Source organism: Chiloscyllium punctatum, chromosome 27 (genome assembly GCF_047496795.1).
Source record: "Chiloscyllium punctatum isolate Juve2018m chromosome 27, sChiPun1.3, whole genome shotgun sequence".
NCBI classification, from domain to species: Eukaryota; Metazoa; Chordata; class Chondrichthyes; order Orectolobiformes; family Hemiscylliidae; genus Chiloscyllium; species Chiloscyllium punctatum.
Window position 1 is genome coordinate 16,502,388 of NC_092765.1, and position 21,186 is coordinate 16,523,573.

The 21,186-nt window shown below is 41.7% G+C and overlaps 2 protein-coding genes across 2 annotated transcripts; both read left to right on the plus strand.

The window, feature by feature from the left end:
* The first annotated feature begins 1,689 nt into the window (after positions 1-1,689).
* On the plus strand, positions 1,690-13,779 carry gpatch3 (G patch domain containing 3). Its single transcript, XM_072548183.1, has 7 exons — positions 1,690-2,055; positions 3,431-3,873; positions 4,157-4,331; positions 4,437-4,496; positions 4,699-4,820; positions 6,280-6,407; positions 7,043-13,779. The coding sequence occupies exons 1-7, from the start codon at positions 1,716-1,718 to the stop codon at positions 7,254-7,256; spliced, it is 1,482 nt and encodes a 493-aa protein (XP_072404284.1). The 5' UTR covers positions 1,690-1,715; the 3' UTR covers positions 7,257-13,779.
* Positions 13,780-15,330: 1,551 nt separating this feature from the next.
* On the plus strand, positions 15,331-20,985 carry gpn2 (GPN-loop GTPase 2). Its single transcript, XM_072548184.1, is given in 7 exon segments — positions 15,331-15,397; positions 15,400-15,448; positions 17,998-18,451; positions 18,945-19,101; positions 19,499-19,659; positions 20,113-20,243; positions 20,583-20,985. Coding segments are annotated over 7 exon segments (1,107 nt in total). The 5' UTR covers positions 15,331-15,345; the 3' UTR covers positions 20,686-20,985.
* Positions 20,986-21,186: the final 201 nt, after the last annotated feature.

Genomic DNA, 21,186 nt, shown 5'->3' on the forward strand with positions numbered 1-21,186 from the left:
ATATGTTTTTCCTAATTGTCTGTGCCTGTCTGTCTGTGTGCGTAGGAGATTAAAAGGGGTTAGAGTTTCAACTAGTTGAGTTATATGTTGGTAGTTTATTGTTTTACTTATCTGTGGCTAGAACTTACTACTTGGAATATTCAGAGTTCTTGGTAAGTATGGAAGCCTAGTCAGTGCTTTTTGTTAAACCAATTCCATTGGATAGGTAAACTGGGGACTTTGTGTACTTTGATGAAACCATTAACTTTTGTGGTGACCCCTGTAGTGGTGGGGCTTGAGAATCAAAATACTCTCCGAAGGGGATTATAATAGCATCAAGATCTAAAACATACAGCAGAACAAAGTTTGAATCAATTTCTCAACAATTATGTATTAAAGAGATTCAATACCAGAAAAATACAGACTCACCTCAACTCTTCAGGGTTTTACTTAACTGACTGCTTATAGTCAGGATTGCAAGGATTGTGAATAAAATTTGACTAATCTTTACCAAGCCTGTTGATCTACATTTCCTCTAACATATCTAACTTCTATGTGGAGTTCCAAACTCCTTGCACAGAAACAACTGATAAACTGGAAGTAAATGTGTTGGCCTGCTAATTGGCATGCATAGATTCTCAGAGCAGCTATGTAATTGTGCAGCTTAGATGGAACATTGCTGGTGACATGAACTTCTCTCAAATCTGAGAACTTAAACTTTCCCAGTTCTAAAAACCCACAGCTTTCTAAACAAACTCTCCTGATTTGGAAGTTTCATAAATTAAAACCTTCTGCTAATGTGATTAATTACGTTTCAAGTTTAAAAATATTGTTCAATTATTATCTGTAGTTATATTATGAAGTTTAACTAGTTGAACTACAAATTTAATGCAGTACTTATACCTCCCCAATACCACCTTGAATTACTGCTCCAAACAAGCCTTAAAGCTCAATCATTCATTTTATTAATGATGACTCTGGACTTCCATTCTGAGGACTCGTTGACTTTCTTTCCCTGTTTTGTATTACTCCTTTCTCCTAACATGCCTCCAGAGCACACCCTGCAGCTCCATATAAAATCTTGGTCACCAATATCTACTCCTCCAGTCTTTATGATGAACATTAGATCTCTGAAGCTGAATTACTGCTCAGTGAGGTCACTAATAACAGTTAAGGAAGGAGACATGGCAACTTTAAGAACACAAGCAAGATACTTTGGATGCTGGAAAACTAAAACCAAATACTCAGCAGGTTAGGCAGCATCTGCAGAGAAGAAATAAAACTAATGTTTCAGTGATGTAACCTGAGGGATAAATATTGGTTCAGGCCACTAGGGATAATTCCGCTTCTCTTTTTTAATAAAGTGTAATATGGGACTTTTAATATTGACCTGTGTAGGCAACCAGGCCCTTGATTAAATATCTCGTCTGAGAGCCAAAAACTCTGGGTTCATGTACCATTCCAGGACTTGATGACCAAAGTTAGTATATTATGGCCAAACAAGTTGAGTATCAAAGGCAGACAGCACAGCAAAAAGTCCTGGTCAACCGTTTGCAGAAAGCAATATCAAACCACTGCAGTACCTTGACAAAAATTACTATGGACCGACGAGGAAGTCCAAGGTGGCCACCGTCCATGCAGTGTAATGATACCTGAACAAAGAGGGCACCATTCATCGCCTGTATCGGTCTAGATGTCCAATGCGCAGGTGCAACCGCCCTCTGCCAGTCTGAAAGATGGCGGCCCAGGATGATGTTTACGCGGTTGTCGGGAATATTCCGCGCAGTCTTCGCTCTGCTGATCTCCGCCATCAGTTCTCACAGTTCACTGAGAGTGGTGGCTTCAGCTGTTTTCATTACCGGCACCGGCCCGAAAGGAAGAGGTTGCCGTCCTCGACTGTAGCCAGGGCACCGGAGCCAGGCCGCAGCCCGACCTGCTGCTGTGTGGTTCGGCTGCCGGCTGATCGAGCCTCCAGCTTTCAGCTGATGTACGACGGCTGTCAATGGCTGGATAGGGCCGGAGACAGTCTGCAGAGCCGCTGCTTCATCCGTATTGTCCGACCGACGGAGATTGCAGGTGAGAGTTGGGGGGTGGATGGGGAAGGGGATGAGTGGTACAGGAGGGAGGGGGAAAGTAGGGTAATAGAGATTTTATAGTACCGAAAAAAAGGCCCTTGGGCCTGAAATACTTCTTAAATGTCGTAAGTATTCCTGCGACCCTTTCTGGCAAGTGAATTCCTCAAAGTACCTTTAAATTTCCTGTTGCTTTTGTCTTAAAACTGTACATTGCTAACAGCACATGCTCTTTTGTTGCCTAACTGATGGCAAATGGTTTGGAGGAATATGGGCCGGGTGCTGGCAGGTGGGACTAGATTGGGTTGGGATACCTGGTCGGCACCGAGATGTTGGACCGAAGGATCTGTTTCAGTACTGTACATTTCTATGACTCTATAAAAACCAAAATACAGTGGATGCTGGTAATCTGAAACAGTCACAGACCTGCTGGAGAAACTCAGCAGGTCTAGCCCTCCCAAAATGTAGCTTCTCTCAATTAAATTAAATTCCATTTGCTGTTGTTCGGCCCATCTGCCCAGCTTGTCTATATTGTCCTTTACTCTAAGGCTTTCGTCCTCCCTATTTATCACACCACCAGTTTTTGTGTTATTTGTTAACTTGCTGATCATACTTCCTATATTCATGTCTACATCATTTATGTATTCTGTAAACAGCTTTCTGCTGCTAAGCCTGTTTTGATTCCAATTTTCAATTTTCCCTTTATACCACAGACTCATAGTTGCTTAGCTAGTTGCCATGAGAAATCTTGTCAAAAGCCTGACTGAAATCCACGCAGACAACAAAGCTGCACTACCCTCATCTACATATGTAGTCACCTCCATAAAAAAAGAATGAAACTTGTTCAACATGCTCTCCCTCTAACAAAGCCTAGCTGCCCATCTTTGCTTGATTCATGCCTCTCCAAGCAGAGATTCATTCTGTAAAATTTCAGAATATGGAATTTTTCCAACAGTTTCCCCACTACTGTTCCAAAACTGGATAACTTTCCTGAAATGCCATGGGATGCTTTGCTATTTAAAATAAACTATTCATCACAAGTTATGAAATCTTGTAGCTTGGATGGCAAAATTTAAACCACCAGACCTGCCTATATGAACAGATCACAGCTACTATAAAGTATCATGAGTCTGAAAAACAATTTGTAGGTTTGAAGCATCACCTGTATAAATGTATTACAGTGGCATTTGGCAGGTTCGTAGAATCATAGAATCCCTATAGTGCAGCTAAAGGACATTCAGCCCATCATGGCTGCACCCACCCTCCAAAGAGTATCCCACCCAGACCTTGTCTTTGGGGATTTTAGTATGTACAAATGTTTGGGCTTTGCTGTTCTGTATGGGAAGAGGTCTATGTTCATTACTGCTTATCTTCAACAGATTCTCACCTCTTCTCATACAAAACCAGAAAGGAACTTCGGAATCGAAGAGCTCTAAGTGAGACTTTCACACCTGAGGACTTGTCCAGATTGCCAGAGTTAAACCCCCCAACGCTGATGCCCAATGGGAACGTGGGAACGCCACTGAGAGTTTTCCTAGAATTGATCCAAGCGTGCCGTTTGCCACCCCGCATTATCACCAAGCTTGATCTGAAATTTCCCAAGACCACCTCAAACAGACGTTATGGTAATGTTCCTTTTAAGTACCAGGACTCTGCTTCCTTCAAGTGTATGGAGGCAATATATACAGCTGCAGGAGAAAACCCACAGAGAGATGTGTGTGCTCCTGTGCAGCAAACAGGAAAGAAGCAACATGGAACTGGACACAGGAAGTCTTTCCAGACAGGAGATGAGGAGGAGGCAGAGGAGTCTCATTCTGATGAAGTAAGTAACGTTTTCTTGGTGCTTTGCTTTGGTGTGAGGAAAGGTCATGGATAGATATGGATATTTGAGATGGCCCCATCACCACTCTTGTCCTCCTTAGGCATCATGGTGAGCTGGGTGCTGCAAGGATTGGAACTTGAGCCTGAATCAGGATGGACAGGTAGTCAAGGATAGCTCCAGGCACTGGTTCTTAGTTTGTGCTCTCTGAACAGTTTTGCTCTAGTGAATTGTACAAATGCAAGTAGTGTTTGTGGCTGGTCACTGAGCTTTGTGTTTTTCTCAGGATAATGATACATGTGAGGAATGGGAAAGACACGAAGCACTCTACGAGGATGTTACGACTCAGGAGAGGATGAAGGAACGACTCTATGAGGAAGAGATTGAACTCAAGTGGGAGAAGGGAGGGTCGGGACTGGTGTTTTACACTGATGCTCAATATTGGCAGGAGGAGAAAGGAGGTAGGTTGTAATGTGAGGATTTTTAGGGTTGGAATAGACATGGAATGGTTGATCCACTAGTTGATGGGTAGGTGTCAGTGGTTTATTTCTGCTGCTTTCTTTCAGATTTTGATGAGGAGACTGCAGATGACTGGGACGTCGATATGAGTGTCTACTATGATAAAGGTCAGTTTGGATGAATGGGTTCTTTATGAATTTTGATAATGTGCCTTTGGAATTTGATTTCTTATATAATCCTTTGCAAATGCAACAAAATGGTGAAGTATTATAGTAGACCATCATAAATGCAAGTTGCTTGTTTTACCTGTCTAATGACTGTTGCTGTAATGCAGAGAATGGAAAAAGTTACTACTCAAATTTTGCACAGGTGGCGGAGATAAAGATTCACAGGATTATGTGCAGATGAGGCTAGAACAACGGCAGAGAGAGGGTGTGGAGATTGTCTCGGTGCAGTCCCCACGTATTGGAGGTTTTGAACGATATACTAAGGTAACTGTGTTTTCTTGTTTAGCTTCCCCTCCAAATAGTTTATAACAATAAATTGATGGTTCTGCTAAATGTATGTGTTTAAACAGTCAGCTTCATTCAGAGCCTTCCAGCAAACTTAAATAATAATCTGGTCCCTACCGCTCTTCATGTGAATCAGAGAATTAGCAACTATTGTTGTACCTATTTCAAATGCTTGACAAACTGTGTAGACTTGCACAAAAGAGAAATGCTTTCGATGCCTGAAATCTGAAATAAAAACATTTTAGAATTGTTCTGATGAAAGGGTCCTGTTCTTAGATGTTAACTCTGTTCCTCTCCCCACAGATGCTGTCAGACCAACTGAGTATTTTCAGCATTTTTCTCTTTTTGTTATGTAGAGATTTACTGTGTCATTGCTACTGCAATTATACAGGAAACACTTTGCATTTATAACATACTTTTGTATCTATGGGATTAACCACAGTGCCTCCTAGAAATAGGAGTGAACTATTTAGCTCCTCCAATCTTTTAATTCTCTCAACAAATAAACTACTTTTGTAGTAACCAAGCCAATTGCACATATGGTCCATGGCGGCAAATTAAATGATCAGCCCATTTTGCATGTTGTATTGACATTGTTTGAAAGAAAAATGTTGGCTAGGACACCAATAACTCCTAGCTTCTCTGTGGAAAAATTACCTAAGATTTTGTGTCCCCTGAACAAACATTGAGAGACTTTATTGACAATACCTCCAACAGTGTACCTCCAATAATTCTGTGGTACTTTTGATTCAATAATGGGTTTGCCTGTCATATATTGAAGTTTATACATCATTGCCTTGAGCTGCTAAACAAGATCTTTGCGATTAATGACATGGAGGTGCCGTTGTTAGACTGAGATGGACAAAGGTAGAAATCACACAGCACCACGTCCAATATATAATTGCCCTGAATTAATATGCAAATCCCAGAAGTACAAATTAATGAATCGAAACCTGCATCCCCATTCTAAGTTATTAAAGACTTAACATCAGTCTCTGTTTGTTCAATACATCGCATTAGTTTGATGACACTTTGATCTTTTACCATAAATTCTGCTCCACCAGTTACCTGATGAAGGAGCAGTGCTCCAAAAGCTTGTACTTTCAAATAAATTGGATTATGACCTGGTGTGTGATTTTTTTTTTAACTTTGTGAATTAAGGTTGCAATGAAATGTGGTTAGGGTCAATGACACAGCAATAGTTAATTTTGCAGATCAATAAGTCTCCACAGGCATGTGACTAGTTAGAATTGTTTCTTGTGCTGCATTGGGAATGGAATATTGTAACTTGGTCTGATGAGCTATTGCTCACTGTTCAGCCAGTTTCTTTTTGGATAACAAAACATAGAACAGTACAGCACAGGAACATTTCACCATATCTGTGCTGACCGTGATGCTATTCTAATGTTGATTACTGCATTTTCTGATTCTTACCTAGGGAATTGGCAGGAAGGTGATGGAAAAGCAGGGGTGGAGAGATGGGCAAGGTCTTGGCTCCAGTAATTCTGGTGTGGCTGATGCTCTGGACAATGATGGTCAGAACCCCAAGTGTAAACGAGGATTTGGGTAAGTGATACATATGGCTCCTTAGTAACTGGGTTACAAAGAGTCTTCCACATGTAAATGTTTTTACTACACAGAAGTCTCAACTGGTAACAGGCTGTCGCTCATGATGCTCTGTTTACAGGAGAAGTTGTGTTGAACTATTGAGAGCTCTGTATTGAGAATTTTTCAATGATTCTGCATGGAATGTTAAAACTGGGAACTGTATATTCCTGAAACTGCAGTCAAACTGGAGAACTGTGATGAAAAACTATTTTCTAGTTCACAAGTCTGTACTTTGGAACTCATATTCCTAATAGTGTCAAATACCACATTTTTCGTGTGTTGGTAGGGGGATTGGGGTCATCAGGAGGTCACTGAAAGAAACAATGTGCATTTACATCATGCTATTACTTGAAACTGAATTTTGTGCTCAATTCTCTGGGTAAGACTTAAAAATCACATCCTTCTGATTCCGAGGCTACCTCTTGAGCCAAACTGATACTAATATGTCATGATAGAGTTTTGGTTTATTGTCTAGATGCTGCATAACTCTGAATCCTACTACCATCAATTGGAAGAGAAGAGCTTCAAGTTGGTTGTGATTTATTTGAATTATCCTTGCTGACGTTATTTTGTTAATATGTGACACTCTGCAGATATCACGGAGAAAGAATCCAGAACTACCAGCCAGCACGCAAAGCACGTCAACAAACCAAGCACTTGATTTCAACTGTGTACGATCAGCCTGAGGAAATAGACCAGGGTGACACTCTGCTCCGTAGACAGCCGGTGATCAGCATGAAGTACAGAATGGATGTGCAGTTTGTCAAAGGGTCAGAGCTAAGCACCTACACTCTTTTACGCCAATAATAACATTCTCCAGTTGTTGGTGTATCCTTAGTGGAGTCTGGTACTTCTGTGAAATACAGTATTAGTCTTGGAACCTGCTGTGCCTTGGCACTGACAATGCAACAAGATGTAATATTCACAGGTGCAAACCATGGTCTAGGTTCCCCAACCCCATCTAACATTGACCATTCATCAGCATACAACCTGGAACAATCATACAGCAAACATGGTCTCTAAGCAACTGAGGAACTAGATGAAGTTCGAGCAAAATGATCAGAGGAAGAACAGTAACAACTCTTGGTATTTATATGACTTTGCTGTAGTGGAAAGATATCTCAACCATGCTTCCCAGAATCATTATCAGAAAATTATTGTCTTCATGTTAAAGGAGAACTTGGGCAAGCTGAAAAGCTTGGAGAGGGGATGCACAAAAGGCTAAGGTGGAAGGCATGATGAGATTTGAACAGAAGGTTGAAAATTATAATTCACAGGTATCATAGAACGTAGAAAGTTACAGTGCTGTACAGGCCCTTTGGCCCTTGATGTTGTGCTGACCTGTGAAATTAATCTGCCCCTCTAACCTACACTGTTCCATTATTATTCATATGTATGTCCAATGCCCATTTAAATATCCTAATGTCGGCCAGTCTACTACTGTTGTAGGCAGGCCGTTCTATGCTCCTACTTCTGAGTAAAGAAACTACCTCTGATCTATCACCCCTCAATTAAAAGGTAGGTCCCCTCATGTTAGCCTTCACAATCTGAGGAAAAAAGCTCTCACTATCCAGCCTATCTAACTCTCTGATTATCTTATACGTCTTGATTAAGTCACCCCTTAATCTTCTCCCCAACAAAAACAGCCTCAGTTCCCTCAGCCTTTCCCCTTAAGACCTTCCTTCTGTACCAGGCAACATCCTAGTAAATCTCCTCTGACCCTTTCCAAAGCTTCCACATCTTTCCTATAATGGGGTGACCAGAACTGCACGCAATACCCCAGGTGCCTTGTACAACTGAAGTATGACCTTGTGGCTCCGAAACTCAATACCCCTACCAATAAACACCAACACACCATATGCCTTCTTAACAACTCTATCAACCTGAGTGGCAACTTTCAGGGATTTATGCACCTGGACACCAAGGTCTCTCTGTTCATCTTCACTGCCAAGAATTTTACCATTAGCCCAGTACTTTGCATACCTGTTACTTCTTTTGAAGTGAACTACCTCACACTTTTCCGCATTAAACTCCACTTGCCACTTCTTAACCCAGCTGTGCATCTTATCTATGTCCGTCTGTAACCCACAACATCCTTCTGCACTATCCACAACTCTGCCTGCCTTAGTGTCATCTGCAAATTTACTAACCCATCCTTCTACACCCACCTCCAGATCATATATAAAAATGACAAACAGCAATGGCCCCAAAACAGATCTTTGCAGCACACCACTGATAACTGAGCTCCAGGATGAACATTTCCCATCAGCCAACACCCTGTCTTCTTTCAGCTAGCCAATTTCTGATTCAAACCGCTAAATCACCTTCAATCCCAAAACTCCTTATTTTGTACAATAGCCTACCATGTGGAACCTTATTAAATGCCTTACTGAAGTCCATATACACCACATCAACCCTCATCCACCTGTTTTGTCACCTCATAGAACTCAGTAAAATTAGTGAGGCATGACCTACCCTTCACAAAATCGTGTTGACTATCCCTAATCAAATTATTCCTTTTCAGATGATTATAAATCCTATCTCTTATAACCTTTTCCAATACCTTACCCACAACTGAAGTAAGGCTCACTGGCCTATAATTACCAGGGTTGTCCCGACTCCCCTTCTTAAACAAAGGAACAATATTTGCTATCCTACAGTCTTCTGGCACTACTCCTGTCGACGATGATGACAAAGATCAAAGCCACAGGCTCTGCAATCTGCTCCCTGGCTTCCCAGAGGAAAAAAAGGATAAAATCCATCCGGACCCGGGGTCTCATCTATTTTCAGATCTTCCAAAATTGCTAAAACCTCTTCTTTGCCAACCTCAACCCCATCTAATCTTGTCGCCTGTATCTCTGTATTGTCACTAACATTGCCCTTTTCCAATGTGAATACTGACAAAAAGTATTCACTAAGCACTTCCCCTATGTCCTCAGACTCTACACACAACTTTCCACTACTATCTTTGGCTCTAGTCATTCTTTTATTCCTGATATATCTATAGAAGCCTTAGGGTTTTCTTTGATCCTATCTGCCAACAACTTTTCATGTTACCTCCTGGCTCTCCTTAGCCCTCTCTTTAGATCTTTTCTGGCTAACTTATAACTCTCAAGCCCTCTAACTGACTTTTCACACCTCATCTTCTCATAAGCCACAACTACCTCCCTGCCTGATATGTATATAGTTATCAAGGACCTGCAGTAGCTCTTCCATGAATAAGCTTCACGTTTCAAGAGTGTCCATCCCCTGCTGTTTCCTTCCCCATCCTATGCATCCTAAATTTTGCCAAATTGTATCACCTCTCTCTTCCACACACACACACACACACCACCGCACGCCCCCCCCCCCCCCAACCCCGTTATACCTCTTTCCCTGCAGTATATATCTACCCCTGCCCATTGCTATTGTAAACATAACCAAATTATGGTCTCACTATCGCCAAAGTGCTCACCTACCTCCAAATCTAATACCACCTATCATTCACCAGTAGTAAATCCAATATGGTGTCGCCCCTTGTTGGTCTGTCTAAATACTGTGTCAGAAAACTCTCCCGCACATGTTGAACAAAATCTGATCTATCTATACTACTTGAGCTATAATGTTCCCAGTCAATACTGGGGAAGTTAAAGTCCCCCATAACAACTACCCTGTTACACTCACTCCTATCGAGAATCATCTTTGCTATCCTTTCCTCTACATCCCTGGAATAATTTGGAGGCCTGTAGAAAATTCCCAACAGAGTGACCTCCTTTCCTGTTTCTACTCTCTGCCCAAACTACCTCAGTGGATGAGTCCTCAAACATGATCTCAGCTGCTGATTAATAAGCCACACCTCCTCCTCTTTTACCATCTTCTGTGTTCTCGCTGAAACATTTAAATCCCGGAATCTACAACAACCATTTCTGTCCCTTCTCAAGCCATATCTCCAAAGTGGCCACAACATCAACATCCCAGGTACCAACCCCTGCTGCAAGTTCACCCACCTTATTCCAGATGTGCCTGGCATTGAAGTACACAATTTCAAACCAACATCCTGATTGTTGGTGTCTTCTCGGAACCTTGTAAAACTCTCCCTGATCTCTCTACCCTCAATCTCCTGTACACTGGAATAACATTTCAGGTTCCCATTCCCCTGCTGCATTAGTTTAAACCCTCCCGCGAAGAGCATTAGCAAAGCCCCGATATTGGTACCCCTCTAGTTCAGGTGAAGACCATCCTGTTTGTAGAAGTTCCACCTTTCCCAGAAACAGCTCCAATTATCTAAGAATCCAAAACCCACCCTCCTGTACCAGCCACGTGTTCAATTCTGCTCTCTCCCTGTTCCTTGCTTCACTAGCATGTGGCACGGGCAACAAATCAGAGATAACAACTCTATTTGTTCTGGCTCTAAGCTTCCACCCTAGTTCCCTGAATTTCTGCCTTAGATCCCCACCTTTCTTCCTCCCTATGTCATTGGTGTCTATGTGGACCACAACTTGGGGCTGCTCCCCCTCCCCCTCAAGGATCCCAAAAACACGATCAGAGTCATCATGAACCCTGGCACCTGGGAGGCAATACACCAATCGGGAGTCTCTCTCATTCCCACAAAACCTCCTATCTGTCCTCCTAACAATGCAGTTCCCAATGACTAAAGCTCTGCTCCTCTTCCCCCTTCCCCTCTGAGCAACGGAGACAGACTCTGTGCCAAAGATCTATGCTCCATTGCTTACCCCTAGTAAGTTGTACCCCTCCACAGTATCCAAAACGGTATACTTGTTGTTGAGGGGAACCACCACAGGAGATCCCTGCACTGCCTGCCGGTTCCCTTTCCTACCCCTGAGGGTAACCCATCTACCCTCTTTACATGGCTATGGAATAACTACCTAACTATAACTCTCTCCACCTCCCGAATGATCCGAAGTTCATCCAGCTCCAGCTCCAGTTCCCTAACATGGTTCTCGAGGAACTGGGGTTGGGTGCACTTGCCACAAATGAAGTCAGTAGGGACACCAGAGGGGATCCTTACCTCCCAAATACTGCAGGAGGAACATTCAACTGCCCTCACCTACATTCCCGCTATTCTAAATTCCCAAATAGACTGCCAGAAAAAAAATTGAAACACAAAAGAAAACACTTGTCACCTTACTAACCGACACACAGCTTGGTTTTCTTTTGGTTAGAGGAGGAGGAGGATGGGTGGGAGACACTACCTGAATAGTGTTTCGAGTAAAGCAACCAACCAAATATATGACCTTGTGACCTCTATGTCCAAGAACTGAAGAAAAATCAGAACTAAAAGAAATTGAAACCATATACTCGCATATCCCGACAGGCTCTGCTGTATCCTGGAGACCTTGGGACCTCTCCGACTGCATCCAGGTGTCAGGGACAAGGAGTTTTGATCATGGACATAAACTCCACCCTTATTCCATTCAGAATAAAGTCTGCTTTCTACATGTTTTCCACTGCATCTGTGGGTCAGAAGATAGTTATGGATGGGACAAGACTTTCAGCTCATCTAAATTTATCCTAAAGTTCCCAATGTTTCTGGAGTTTTGCCTCCATCTGGATTGATTCCAAGTGGTAATCATTCTTTAGCTGAAGAAGAAGAATTTCCTGACATCTGATTGAACCTGTACCACCATTCAATTTCCATACTGAAAATATTTTAGGTTAACATTTTCAATGCTTTTAACAACCTTTGCACATGTACATAGTCACCCTGCACAAGTCCCATTTCCAGACTGATTGATTAGCCCAAGTCTCACCAGTTGTTCCTCATAACACACTATGACACTGAAGTTCAGCCTTCCCAACATGGTGTCCAAAATGTCTTGTGTCTTTACAAACACATCTGTACTCAGTAGCAGAAGAACGTCTATCCAGAGTCCTGGGTAGTTCAACATCCCACAGACATTGTTTATTGTTACTCTGCTCTAGTTTGACATGTTGACTTTACAAAGCTATTCAGCTTTATTCTGAGCTAATGTATCAACATTCATGGATGCTGTATGACTTTTGTTTCCTTCCTAAATCTGCATTTTGTCATGTTTGCCTGCATTAAGTTCCAATTCTCTCTAGAATTATTGAATGACACATCACAGAAGATGATCACTTGAGCTATGAAGTATGTGCCAACAATTTTGTATTGCTTTCCCCCAATCCCCTTTCTTTTTTCCCCTTCAAGTATTTTACCAATTCACTTTTGAAAGTTACTAATTAATCCGTTCCACCTCACTTTCAAGCACTAAATTTCACATCACAGCTTGCTGATTAAAAATGTTTCCTCATTGTTCTGCCCAGTTAAGTATTGCAATTAACCATCCTGTAATTTGAGTTGCATCTACCGATTTATCACTCCCCAGTTTGAAATTTAACAAAGACAAATCTAACCACTTTGTACTGAATTTCTGAACGTTTCTGCATTTATATTTGGTGATTTTGGTACATGGAACCCTTAATCTCTCTATTCATTTAGTTCCTAGCTTCTTGACATTTTAATAAAAATCTAATCTTTCTTTCCTTGCTCCTAGGTTCAAAGCAGGTGATTTCATGCTTCCTACATTAATAGGACAGATGGATTTTGATGTTCCTTTGCAATATTCCCTATTTATTGTCACCTAAATTGGTATCATCTGCAAACTGAAAATTTGAGGCTTTCTCTAAATTTTCATCCTCACTTAAAAAGTGAAAAATTGTGACCTAGCATCATGTGGTCATGTTGGGTTGCTGAGGAATAGTATTCCAATCAAAGAATATGTTAAGCTCAAAGCTAACATGATTCAGGCGATTCTGCAAATGAATAAGAAAAAATACAAATAAACTAAGAAGTTATTACTATTTTTAGCTTACTATCTGTCATGAGCAAGTTACTAAAATCTTTAGAAAGTGACCGTACAAATGAAGAAACAAACTAATCACAAACCTATGCTGTTCTCTCGGGAGGGTATGTCATGCATAATTAACATCGTTGAATTTTTGAGTATGTAATTAAGGTGGTAGATCAGGAAATAGCCCAGCAGAAGAAACTTTAGAACCCCATGTTGAGTCCTGTCAGTGTCATGAAAAATATTGTAGTTAGGAATTTTATACAGAAGTTCCTATGTACTCGAAATTAAAACATTACAGATTCTGGAAATCTGAAATAGAAACACATGCTGGAAAAAGCTCAGCAAACCATTCTGATGACGAGTCATCATCAACTGTTTTCTTACAATGCTACCTCACATGCTGAGTATTTATACTGTTTTCTGTTACAATTGAAAATTTTGATAATTCAATTTTAGGAAAAATATGTTGAATAAAATATTCTTATAATATTTTTAAAATAAATTTATTCTGTCACTCCTGTCAAGTGTTATGTATTCATTCCAATTTGTAACTTGGTGAATTTTTGCAAACTCTATTACTCTACTGATTAATGTCACTTCTCTCAATTCAGCATGAAGATTATATGACATAGGTGTAATCCCCAGTTACTGCAAAATGAACCTAAAACACAAATTAACTGAAAACTGCATTCACTCTTGTGCAATATACAGACCAACAGAATTCTTGGAAAATACTAAATATTTTCAATAGAAGTAAAGCTAATCAACCTCCAATTCTATTTTGTGATGTGAAGGAAATTATATTTTGATAATTTGATATGATTTCATTTGCAATGATTAGTCTATGAAGTTGAATATTCTGCTCATGTTATTGGGATGATCTGTTGATAGAATCAGTTTTGAGTAGCTGAGTAAGCAGTGGTAACCTGGGGGAAAAAAATCTAACTTCCTCTTTAGTTAATAAGGTATTTCCAATGCCCATGATGAACATTCATTCAAAAATGGGGGAAATGTAATTCTACTCCATTGCAGTTCACCGGAATCACAGAAAGGACAGAACAGAATATGTGATTTGCTAGACAATGGTTCATATAGTTTATGTTCTAACACTCTTCTGATTTTGCTGTGTTAGCATCAGCGTAACATCTCTGCCAGTATTTCTGAATGTGGTTAGTGCTAGTTGTTTGTGATAATGGAGTCATCATAAAAACCTAAATAGAGATGATCCAAATATGATAAGGAAGTTGTTGCCTAAAATAGCAATCAATCTCTCAATTAACTTACAAAGTAGGGAAGGTCCTTGGATTCTGCTACGTGTAAGTCTCCGAGCTACCCAAAGATGTTCCATTTGCAAAGCTCAAGACAGGAATGTGCAGAAACACTACACTCATGGCTGGATTAGTGCAGTTCCAATGACACCTGAAGCTTGATACCATCAAGAACAAAGAATCCCATCCAACAACAGTGCAATCTGATTATTGGAGTGCATCTTGTCTTCCAGTTACCAAATCCCTCACTGCCAAGGACAAGGTTTGGAGATGCCGGTGTTGGACTGGGGTGTACAAAGTTAAAAATCACACAACACCAGGTTATAGTCCAACAGGTTTAATTGGAAGCACTCACTTTTCGAGCACTGCTCCTTCATCACAACCACCTGATGAAGGAACAGCACTCCAAAAGCTAGTGCTTCCAATTAAACCTATTGGACTATAACCTGGTGTTGTGATTTTTAACTTTGCCTAGGTCAAGGACAGCAAGTGCATAGGTTCATTATTACTTAGATATACCCCACCAACCTTATTTTAAAAACACTTTCACCCCTCTTGTTAGGTCAAAATCCTTTAATTCATTTCCTAACAGCAGAGCAGGAAGGTGGCTCACCATCACCTTCTCTGCAATTACTGATGGGCAATAAAAGCTCGTGATACCCACAGCTGATTACCAAGTAAAGGAAGATATTAAAATCTCAAGAGCTGCAAAGCTTTGAGGAGCATGGTGCCATGTTTTTCCCCTCCCACCATAAGACATTGAACTCAGGTCATGTCTCTGCCTGTAGACTGGAAGGGCATGGCCTTGCACAGCGCATGCTCCGGAGTAGCGGTGCAGTCTGTGAGCTCGGGCCTACCGACCCTGACTGTCCTCCTCCTCCTCCTCGCCATGTAGCGGGCGTTCTTCAGCCTTACTGCGGTAGGAGAGCTTCCCTGGGAACGGCGGGCCGAGATAGGGCGCTGACAGGGCTGGGCTTCGGTGTGAGAGACCCCTCCTCCCTTCCTGGGCCTCTCCCAGGCCTGCTGCTGTCTCCCGCCCCCCGCGCCTTGTGCAAATCCTTTCGGTCTGGTCGTGGAAAGCGGCCTCACGGGAATTTAACGCAATGTTTTCAGAACCTTTTTTAACCCGCGTTCTGACCCCATTTTGAGGCTCTATAATTGTTGTGATTTCCTCAGCGAGCTCCTGAGAGTGGGGAGTAGGCAGGGCTGTAAGAGGGGATTTGAGAGTGGGGGAGGTGATCATAGAGCTCCTCTGAGCAATTGCTGCCCAAATTGGGGAGTTCTGCTTTAGAGTGTTATCCTGTCGAGTCCTTGCTCTCTCTTCATACAGCCTCAAATGTCTGTCCAAGTCCATTTTTAAAGTCACCATTGAACCTGTTTCCAACCCCCTCTCAGGCTGTGCTTACCCTATTTGAGGTGGTCAACTGTCCAGTAACTGAAGAGGTTAACTATTATTCTGACTGTACGGATGTCTTTTGTCCACTATTTCCAGAACAGCCTGCAGGTCTATAAAATCAAAATACTGCAGGAATTAAAAAAAGAAAATGCTGGAGAAACTTAGATCTGGCAGTGTCTGTAGAGAGAGAAACAGGGTTAATATTTTGAGTAAATGACTTCTTCAAGGCTTGCTTGCTTGCTTTTCCAGCATGTGCTGTTCTCCATGCTTTTCCTCAGGGCACCTTTTACTTCTATCCTTCTAGTGTTAAGTTTGAAGCATCCCTTATTTTGTTTCATAAAGACAGTTATCTCGCTTCTTTTCCTAGCCACTCCATTCAAATTCTCAGATTGTCAAGGTTGTGTTCTGTGTTGATTATGTCACTCGACAATGAATGTACAATATAGCTTTGGCAGAATGTTTTCAGATGGTTTTCATTGAAAAGTGGATAAAGCCCCAGGACCTGATCAGGTGTACCCTAGAACTCTGTGGGAAGCTAGAGAAGTGATTGCTAGCTCCCTTACTTAGATATTTGTATCATCGATAGTCACAGGTGAGGTGCTAGAAGACTGGAGGTTGGCTAATACGGTGCCACTATTTAAGAAAGGTGATAAGGGCAAGCCAAGGAAGTATAGACCGGTGACCCTGATGTCAGTGATGGGCAAGTTATTGGAGGGAATTCTGAGGCACAGGATGTACATGTATTTGGAAAGGCAAGGACTGATTAGTGATAGCATGGCTTTGTGCGTGGGAAATCATGTCTCACAAACTTGATTGAGGTTTTTGAAGAAGTAACAAAGAGGATTGATGAGGGCAGAGCAGTAGATGTGATCAATATGGGCTTCAGGAAGGCGTTCAACAAGGTTCCCCATTGAAAACTGGTTAGCAAGGTTAGATCTCACGGAATACAGGGAGAACTAGCCATTTGGATACAGAACTGGCTCAAAGATAGAAGACAGGGAGGTGGTGTAGGGTTGCTTTTCAGACTGGAGGCCTGTGACCAGTGGATTGCCACAAGGATCAGTGCTGGGTCCACTACATTTTGAGATTTATATAAATGATTTGGATGTGAGCATAAGAGATATAGTTAGTAAGTTTGCAGATGACACCAAAACTGAAGGTGTAGTGGACAGCGAAGAGGGTTACCTCTGATTACAATGGGATCTTGATCAGCTGGGCCAGTGGGTTGAGAAGTGGCAGATGAAGTTTAATTCAGATAAAAGCGAGGTGCTGCGTTTTGGGAAAACAAACCTTAGCAGGACTTATGCACTTAATGGTAAGGTCCTAGGGAGTGTTGCTGAACAAAGTGGAGTGCAGGTTCATAGCTCCTTGAAAGTGGAGTCGCAGGTAGATAGGATAATGAAGAAGACATTTGGTATGCTTTCCTTTATTGGTCAGAGTATTGAGTACAGGAGTTGGGAGGTCATGTTGCGGCTGTACAGGATATTGGTTTGGCTACTTTTGGAGTATTGTGTGCAATTCTGGTCGTCTTCCTATCAGAAGGATGTTTGAAACTTGAAAGGGTTCAGAAAAGATTTACAAGGATGTTGCCAGGGTTGGAGGATTTGAGCTGTATGGAGAGGTTGAATAGGCTGGGGCTGTTTTTCTTGGAGCATCTGAGGCTGAGGAGTGACCTTATAGAGGTTTATAAAAATCATGAGGGGCATGGATAGGGTAAATAGACAAAGTCTTTTCCCTGGGATGGAGTAGTCCAGAACTAGAGGCATAGGTTTAGGGTGAGAGGGGAAAGATATAAAAAGAGACCTAAGGGGCAACATTTTCATGCAGAGGGTGGTATGTGTATGGAATGAGCCGCCAGAGGAAGTGGTGGAAGCTCATAGAATTGCAGCATTTAAAAGGGATCTGGATGGGTATATGGGCTGGGTGCTGGCAGGGTTTGTGGAGGGATATTGGCTGGGTACTGGCAGGTGGGACTAGATTGGGTTTGGATATCTGGTCAACATGGATGAGTTGGACTGAAGGGTCTGTTTCCGTGCTGTACATCTCCATGAATCTATGACTCTGTCTTACAGGCCTGTGTCCATGACGAACCCCAGGGATCCAGTTAAGATGTCAGAAGCGTCCAGGCCCCTCACTGTAATTTTTGGCCAGATAGTTATTGGGCCACCTGGCTCAGGGAAGACTACCTATTGCTTGGGGATGCAAGAGTTTCTCTCAAAGCTAGGTCGCAAGGTGGCAGTAGTGAACCTTGACCCTGCTAATGACCTCATTCCATACCAGTGTTGTGTGGACATTGGTGAGCTGGTGAAACTTGATGATGTTATGGATGGCCTTGGACTTGGCCCTAATGGAGGACTCATTTACTGCATGGAATACTTGGAGGAAAATCTGGATTGGCTACTGGACAAGCTGGAACAATTCAAGGACTGTTATTTCCTTTTTGACTGTCCTGGTCAGGTGGAGCTGTACACACACAACTGCTCTGTGAGGAACATCCTTGCACAGTTAACCAAGTGGAATTTCAGGGTAAATTCATACTCTAGGGCAAAGAATTTTGGAAACATGCAGCAAGTCAGTCAGCATTGACAGTGAGAATACCCAGTGTTTCAGGTGTGATTCTAAAAGTTTTACTTGAAGATTGCCCTTCTTTCCTGGTCAAAGAAGCTGCTTAAGATACCTAGACTGGTATGGCACTGAGTCATTTAGATCAGAGGTTTTGACTTCTCATCTGTACTCAGTTAGTGATTCTGTGAGGTTTATGATAGAGATGTTACAGTCAGTCTCCTGGGATTTTGGTTTGAGAAGGAGAAGTATGGTGAGGGTTACTGAGGGCAGGGCCCAACTCTGAGACTGAATCCATTGTCACTCATTGGGTACACCCACACTATGGGTAGTTGCTCAAGTGAAGAAAGCAGGGACATCTATTGCAACAGAAAGGGAAAGGAGACAATAGGGAATGTACTGAAGTAATAGAGTAAGCTCTCAAACTATGTTAATCTGTTTGTGTGTCTTTGTGCAGCTAACAGCTGTCCATTTGGTAGATTCTCACTACTGCACTGATCCTGCAAAGTTTATTTCCATCCTATGCACATCCCTGTCCACCATGCTGCAAGTGGAGTTACCTCATGTCAACATCCTCTCCAAAATGGATCTCATTGAACAGTTTGGAAAATTAGGTAAGGGATATTTGTAATAAAGTGGAAGGATTCATGGAACTGTTTGGAGGGAAGCTGGGTGATTCCTGAACACCAAGATCAATGAAGGACTTGGGGGTCCTAAGCCTATGACGGAATATATGGCCCTGTCTGGAAGAGCTGGGAGCCCTGGTGCTATAAGGAGGGGTAAACCATAAACTGGTGCTAATGTTAGCATCTAGATTTGCTAAAGTTCATTCTAATTTCCAATATTGATAATTTGCAGCTGAAAATACTTTGCTTTCTGATAATTCACTTTATATTCATGTGATATTGAAAATACAGCTATTGCCTTGTATGGAGAGGATATCACATGAGCTCTGGGCTATCAGCAAGTGAGAGCATTTGCTTGGATTAAGGTCTATTTTCTCTTTTTCAGCATTCAATCTAGATTATTATACTGAGGTGTTGGATCTGTCATACCTGTTGGATCATTTAGCCAAAGACCCTTTCTTCAAAAGCTTTCGACGATTAAATAAGAAGCTGGTGGAAGTGATTGAAGATTACAGTCTGGTTTCCTTTATACCACTTAATGTGCAGGTGCATTGCTTCTTAGTAACTGGTTTTCCAATAATATCAATAAACTTATAGGTGTTTCAGAATATTACAAACCTGTCAGGACACAGTATTACATCAATGAAACGATAGGGTGCAGCTTGAGTGTTGGATTTACGGTGTAACAACGTTGTGAAATGTGTATTGGGATGCACAAAGATTGGGGTTAGTGCTTTGATTGTACGGATGTATGAACATTCTTAATAAACATAGTGTAAGGGTTGTTCAAGTTTGAGAAACATTGCTTTGGGGATAGTAAGAGGATATTTGAATGTTGGGGGTGAATGTGTTTTCAGATCCATGCAAAGCTTATATCAGTTTAGGGCATATCTCGGTGTGAATTTGAGGACTGGAGTTTAGATTGTCTGTAGATTATGCCAGTTCACACTGAAGATGTTTAATTCACTTTGGAAGATGAAAATGATCTTTTTTGTACAGGATAAAGAGACCATGAAGCATGTGATGAGGGCTGTCGATAAGGCCAACGGATACTGCTTTGGGGAGTCAGAGCAGAGAACTTTGGAAGCCATGATGTCTGCAGCTGTGGGAGCAGATTTCCAGTTCACCATGTATCCTTTATGTGCTCTTATTAGCAACATTGGATCTATAATTACTGGCTTAATATACTACAAACTGTGACAAGCTGCTGTTCATTAACTCTATCTCTTTTCTTTCCCCCATCACCACCACCCACATTTTCACTTCTCTCCTCCTCCATACTCTGCCTCTCTCCCTTTCATGCCATCTCCACTCTGTGTCTCCCTCTTCTACCTTCCCTATCTCATTATTTGCTTACACTTGCTTTGCATGTCCTCTCTGCAGTCCTTTTTGCATTTTGTTACCCATTGGGATAATAATAATAATAATAATAATAATAATAATCTGTATATTTCCTTAGCGATGAGCAGGTCCATGGATGCTCAGGAGAAGTATGTGAAATCAACTGAGGAGAATGTAGAGGAGGAGCTGATGCAGCTCTCCCATGCGCGCACAGACTTTAACACAACGTGAATTCTTCAATTCGGTGCCTGTGGTGATTGGCTTCACTTGATAGAGACTCTAATGGAGTTAATGTCTCTCCAAATGCTTTCTGGTTTCCTGTGTGGACGTATATACAGGACATTTCCACACTTGTCACAGTTCAGCCATGGATTCACCCACTGACAGCTACTGACTTCCTTCAGTCCATCTTGCTAATTGACTCCTTTGTATTGCTTGGAGTAGAAATTTTTGAAAAATGAGTTGTCTCCAGTATGTTGAATTGTGTTTTTTATATAAATAGGTACCCAATAAAGATGTTTTACTTTGCTATTTTCTCCTCCAGTCTGGTTAGACAACTCAAAACTATGGAATCAAACACATCAGGCTTACCTTTTTTAATCAGTGATTTTTCACTGTTCATAGCCTTGTCCTGCAGCACCAGTCCTGAGAAACCCAAAGGAAAATCATTTACTCCACCTTAGCTCATCTTGTACAGCAGACATCCCATCACCACATTCATATGCTGCATTC